The sequence below is a fragment of the Bidens hawaiensis genome, unplaced genomic scaffold, assembly GCF_021521415.1.
Source record: "Bidens hawaiensis isolate Kalapana, Puna unplaced genomic scaffold, B.hawaiensis_p1.1 tig00054887_1, whole genome shotgun sequence".
Taxonomy (NCBI): domain Eukaryota; kingdom Viridiplantae; phylum Streptophyta; class Magnoliopsida; order Asterales; family Asteraceae; genus Bidens; species Bidens hawaiensis.
Window position 1 is genome coordinate 25152 of NW_027499889.1, and position 6696 is coordinate 31847.

General features: G+C 41.1%; 1 protein-coding gene across 1 annotated transcript; it reads left to right on the forward strand.

Annotated features, from left to right (window-relative positions):
* Window positions 1-1933: 1933 nt before the first annotated feature.
* LOC143600777 (uncharacterized) lies at window positions 1934-2383 on the forward strand. The gene is made up of 2 exons (XM_077078364.1): window positions 1934-2246; window positions 2310-2383. The coding sequence occupies exons 1-2, from the start codon at window positions 1934-1936 to the stop codon at window positions 2381-2383; spliced, it is 387 nt and encodes a 128-aa protein (XP_076934479.1).
* The last annotated feature ends 4313 nt before the right edge of the window (window positions 2384-6696 follow it).

Sequence of the window (6696 nt, forward strand, 5' to 3'; positions counted from 1 at the left end):
ATTTGGCTAGATTGGGGTTGATTAATAGAAGCGACGACAACATGGCGAGAGTTATTGGGAAGATCGTGTGGAAAGAAAGTATTAAAGAAAAGAAGTTTGAGTTATTAAAGCCACAGAAGGGAAAACTAGTGGAAGATAAGGAAAGAGGAATGAAAGCAGATGGCAAGCCATGGATGGTGATGAAGTACAAACCGATCCGATGCATTAAGGAGGTTCCAATGAAGACTAGCCTCAAGATGTGTTGAAGAATCTTAAATGGTGGTATGTTGATTGCCAGACTGCTGAAGCCGTGATGGAAGACGAAGACGAACAAGAAGTACTAAGAGTGTATGATCCGATGCATCTTGTTAATTTATCGAAAGCTGATCTGCAGGTGTTAAATGAAAAGAAGATTTTTTATATTCCGGCTTGGAAAGACGAAGCGAGGAAATATCAGCGAGTAGTCACGGTATGCGTGAGAGAAGGAGTACATGCATGAAGACCAAGAGAGTGAAGATTACAAGACACGTGTTTAAAGATCAAGACATGAAGCTACTGCCAAGGGGGAGTCTGTTGGTGCATAATGTCAGTAGTTCATAGTCGTGTGTCTGTAATCGAGTCTGTAATGATTAATTATGTTTTATATGTCTTAAGTGAAGTTACTAACAAGTTCGCTGTTTAGGCGAACTTGTTAGTCAAGCGAAGTTATGGACAACTTCGCCTGAACATGCCAGGCGAAGTTGTCGTGTATATATATTTCTAGGTTACGGTTTGTTTAGAAGTTGATCGAGTTGTTTATCGAGTTGTTCAAGTTATCGTATACAGACGTGTGTGAGTCGAGAGACGTGTATTCAGTGATTATATCACGTGTTCGGTTATAATATAACGTGTTCGTTTATTCGTATCGTATGTTTGTTTGATTCGTGTTCTACACTCGTAACGACCTACGCAGGGATTCCGCACCTGTGTAGATTGAGATATCCCGTGAAGATCCATCCAGGGAACCTACACACAAGAAAAACATGAAGCCTCGTATTATACGGTGGATTCTTTTGCTTTCCGAGTTTGACATAGAAATCAAATACAAGAAGGGGGCGGAGATTGTTGCGGCGAATCATCTTTCCCGTTTAGAAGATCCGAAGAAAGAAGAGATTCGTGAGGAAGAAATTGGAGATAGTTTCCCGCATGAGTCGATTGATTTTGTTGCGGCCGAAAAGCAAGGTATGCCATGGTTCACCGATTTTTCTAATTATTTATCTACCGGCCTTGTGTTGAAAGGGATGACTACGCAACAAAAGAAGTTTTTCCAGGATGTTACTCGGTATGTTTAGGACGATCCTTTTCTTTTCAAGATTGGTGGTGACCGGATTCTTAGAAGGTGCGTGACGAAAAAAGAAGGGTTGGATATATTGTGACATGTTCATGAAGGTTTAACGGGAGGTCATCATGGAGCGCATGCCACGGCGCAAAAGGTATTTGATAGTGGTTTTTATTGACCGTCGTTTGTGAAATATGCGGTGGAGTTTGTTAAGACGTATGATGCTTGTCAATGCACCGACAATATTTCATCGAAGAATGAGATGCCTCAAAACCCCATACAAACTCTTGAAATATTTGATGTTTGGGGCGTCGATTTTATGGGACTGTTTCCCGTTTCCGGTGGTCACAAGTATATTCTAGTGGCGATAGATTATGTTTCCAAGTGGGTTGAAGCCCAAGCATTGGCCACGAATGATGCTAGAGTTGTTGTGAAGTTTCTCAAGAAGTTGTTTTTACTTGTTTCGGGACTCCATATGCAATTATTAGTGATAGAGGTACTCATTTTTGCAATGCCTTCATGGAGAAGGCATAAGCTCGTTATGGAGTTACTCATCGCACCTCTACCGCTTACCATCCTTAAACGAATGGTTATGTACAAAATTGTAATAGAGGGATGAAGAGAATTTTAGAGAAAATGGTGGGAATAAGTCGAAAAGATTGGTCGGAGAAATTGGATGACGCGCTATGGGCATTCAGAACCACGTACAAGACACCGTTGGGTACTACACCGGTGATGCTAGTTTACGGTAAAGCATGTCATCTTCCCGCTGAGTTAGAGCACTGGGCGTTTTGGGCATTGAAGACAGTTAATGTTGATCTTACCGAGGACGCAAGGAAGAGATATTTTCAAATTCATGAGTTGGAGGAACTTCGTGATGCGGCATACTCTAAATCTTTGGATATCAAGGAAAAGACGGAAGTATTGCACGATCGACGTTTGAAGGGAGGTAAAAACTTCAAGAAAGGTGATAAAGTATTATTATTTAATTCTCGTTTGAAGTTATTTGAAGGAAAATTGAGATCAAAGTGGATGGGAGAGTATTTGGTGAAGGAAGTGTTCCCGTATGGAGCGGTGGAGCTATAGAATCCAGACAATGGAACTTCGTGGAAAGTAAATGGACATCGTTTAAAGCATTATCTTGGAGGGCCGGAGTGTTCAATCGAGGTGGAGGAAACTCCCCTCGATCCATCAAAATAAATCATTGAAGTGGTTCTTGAGTGAAAACTCAAGTGTAGAGTTTGTATAATTTATTTTATTTTATTTTATTTTTCTTGAGTCACTAACACTAGTTTTTGTAGTTTTGTTCCGCCGTCAAGTCGTTTCAAGAAATCATCACCATCATGGAGAAAGGTTTTTACGCTAATTCAAGAGATGCCAGATAAGTTTCACATGTAAAAATGACATAAAATGGGCATAACAAAGACTTGGTAATTTTCTGGAAATTTTTCTAAGCCAAAAAGGGGCTCAAACTTCAAAACTTTCTGTCAAAAACACCCGTCGCACCGCACGACGAGGGTCTATGGCCATCTCCGCACGACGCGGACTCCACGCGAACACCAAATGAGGTGCCGTGAGCCGCGACCACCACCACCCTAGAGGCCGCGGGGCGCGACCATCAGACATATCAGATTTTTGTTATTTTTTACACCATAATCTCACTTTTTGTTGGTGCATAATGTCAGTAGTTCATAGTCTAGTGTCTGTAATCGAGTCTGTAATGTTTAATTATGTTTTGTATGTTTAAGCGAAGTTACTGACAAGTTTGCTTAACAGGCGAACTTGTTAGTCAAGCGAAGTTATGGACAACTTCGCCTGAACATGCCAGGCGAAGTTGTCGTGTATAAATAGTCCTAGGTTACGGCTTGGTTTGTAATCGTTGTTTAAGTTCGTGTCAGTTGTTCAAGTTCATTGTAACGTGAGGACGAGAGTCTGTAACAGTGATATTACATCACGTGTTTGAGTTATAATATATAACGTGTGTTCGTTTCGTGTGTTCGTGTGATTCGTGTTCTATACTCGTAACGATCTACGCAGGGATTCCGCACCTGAGTAGACCGAGATATCTCGTGCGATCCGTCCAGGGAACCTACAATTGGTATCAGAGCATTTGCTCGATTGTGTGGTTCAGGATATTCACGCGGGTGTAGAAATCGTCCCGTTTCGACAGTTCGCGGGACGTGTTTTCTGTGTTTTTGAGTCAATCTTACCTCCTACCACAGTATTCAAGCCTTTGCACCGTTAAAAATCTCGTAAAATCCAGATTTCAGATCTGCAAAAACGTCCGTGTTTATCAGGCGAAGTTGCCGTCACTGTTCGTAGGGTTTCAGCGAAGATATAAGGTTAAGCGAAGTTATCCACAACTTCGGGTACCTTCTCAAGTTCGCCTAACTCAGCGAAGTTCTCTACAACTCCGCCTACCTCCTAAGTTCGCTTACCTTAAGTGAAGTTAATCATCAGCGAAGTTCTTCTGCGAAGTTAAGACTAAAGCGAAGTTATCCGTAACTTCGCCTACAGTGCTTAAAAAAAAAAAAAAAAAAAAAAAAAACGTCACTATCGCTTAAAAATATGTCGGTTGCATCAGTTTGAAGGACTTGTCTTCGGATATGTTTTGGTCCTCATTTTCTACTTGTAGAATTTGAGGATAGCCATTAACCAAAGGACTGAAAGTGACCGGGGCGGTTTATGATGAGTTTTCATTCTTTCGCTTAAAATTAGTCGATCATACTTAGTTAGAAGGACATATACTTGTATGTGGTCGGTCCAGCTGATCCATTGGATCTTCGGGATAGCCGGTTACCTGAAGACTTTGTTTTGGTCGGGGCGATTAATGTTAAAATTTTTAAATGGGAAATGAAATTATTTTTCAAGTCTGCTACTTCGTAAGAAGTTCGTTTGCTATGTTTAACAGAAAATTGATCCAACCTTGGAAAATGATAAATATACTGATTCTGTGTGCTTAACTAGTGAAGTTATTAGGCTTAAAAGGCTTTAGGACAGTTATTGTATGTCATGGTAGCTTTATATGGTGCGTAAAAGTAGATGTGATACAAACTAAATCTACTTGATTTTACGTGGAAACTCCTTACGAGTTTTGCATGTCTCCATATATATCTTTCCGAGTGATAGGCAGAAAAGCGATTACCCAGTCATACACGAGCCCGTACGTGTTCTGATTCCCGTAAAGATAGTGTGTGAAGAAACTGCAGTGATCCAGATTCGGGACTTGCAGTTGTTTACTACTCTGAAGTCTATGTAAATGTTTATCATAAAAAAAAAAAAAATTAATAAAAAATTTATTATGAGTTATGAAAACATTCTAGAGCTGAAAATGTCAAGACTTCTCAATCATGGAGTAAGAAAGAGAACGGGAACCAGATGAAGAGTACTTACAAACTTAATCAGACACAATGGATCGAGGTCAATTCGGGGTGACTTGGGGAAAGCCAAATACGCTTTGAGAATAGATAGGAGGCATCATAATCTCTGAGTTGTTGCCCACTTAAATTTTGAGGAATAATTGAACCTAACTCGTATCACAGAAATGATGAAAACCATCTTAAGTTATTTACCTGCCTACAACCTGTTTCCTTCTGTCATAATACAGCTAAACACGGATCTATGTGACAGTCACGTAGTTAGTATGATTCAAGTTCGGATCTTTTCTAAAACGAAGTAGTCCCTATCGAGACTGAAATTTGATCCCTTGTACTTTAATTTTTTAAAAGTTTTTTCGTACTTAGGTAGTTTATGATTTTATAACTGGTTACTTGGACTTGATCGTGTTATTTAATTCTTAAAGGGAAGTTTTAAAAGTTAATTGCAAAATGTTCAAATTATAAGGGTTGATTTTGTAAATATAGGCGATGTTGTTAAACAGGCGAACTTGTGAATAACTTCGCCTAGGCGAAGTTAACCGTAACTTCGCCTGTATAACTCCGCCCCTATATAAGGATTTTCAAAGGTCATTCGTTCATTATTTTATACATCAGCGAACTTATTCTCGAATATCACAGCGAACTTAACTCGATTATCATCTGATTATCTTTTTCGATTTCAATCAGTATTCAAGGTGTGTTTGGGTTCTATATCTTATAATCGATGTTCAATGTTGTTAACCCTAGGTTGTTTCGACACCCGGTTAGCGACCTCGGACGTTCGAACCTTATACCCGATTTCAAAGCTTGTTTTTACGTGTTCATGAGCAAACTGATCGTCCGGATTGCCTTAATATCATGTGTTTTAGTCTCCTAAATCGTCAAAATTGACCGACACACCAGATTTTCGACGATTGAATCAACCTTACTGTCGCCGTTTCAGATTCAGGCGAACTTAAGGTTTAGGCGAAGTTATCCGTAACTTCGCCTGAGGCTCAACTTCGCCTGAGGCGATGTTGTGGTGAGGCGAAGTTATCATTAACTTCGCCTGGACCTTTTAATTTTTTAATTATTAGACGAACTTAAAGATGAAGCGAAGTTGGGGCGAAGTTGTTCCCAACTTCGCCCCAACTTTAACTTCGCCTATACAGATTTTATCACAACTTCGCACATGGTAACAAGCGAACTTGTGGTACGCCTTAACATTTATCTAACTTGGTTCGTTTGTTGCAGATATGGCTGCAGTAGCAGGTGCTGGAGGTGCTGGAGGTGACGATGGAGATAATCAGAGGCAATTCTTCCCGGGTCATAACATGTATATCACCTTAGACCCGGAAGCGAGCGGTGTTGAGGATTACCGCGAGATAATCACATTCCTCATTCACTCGAGGATATTCCACGCTATCACTACGACTCTGCCGATATCCTTACCCAATATCGAGGATTTCTGGCAGACTGTGGAATACGATTGCCGCGTTGAGCCCCCGGTTATGCGAGCAACCGTCAACAATCAAGAGGTTCAGTTCTCATCTGAACAAATACGGGTGGCTTTACGGTTTGGTGAGGAGACTAGGGATGACCCTACAGAGTTTGTGGCTCCGTTCCGTGATGGAGCGTTTCTCCAAATGGGCTATTCTGGTCCATTAGGTGATACTCAGGGGAGGAAGGGTTTCCTACTCGATCAGTGGCGCTTCCTCATGCACGTAATGATTGTCTGCATGTCTGGGAGGAAGGCGGGCACTGATGGTATGGGTGCGACCATGCAGTCAGCAATGACTGCTCTGACTTATAACAAACGTTATAGCTTTAGTCAGATGGTCTTTTACGAGATCGATAGACAGAGAAGAGCGATGGCTCGTGAGAGGTTCATCATGTATCCAAGATTCATTCAGATGATCTTGAATCATGTTGCTCCCACGTTGCCTCAAAGACGTCCAATAAGATACGTGGAGAGTGTGAGCAAACGTATCTTCGCTCAATGCCGAACATCCAGTGCGAGGAGCAAGCCTGAACTGCGTCCAA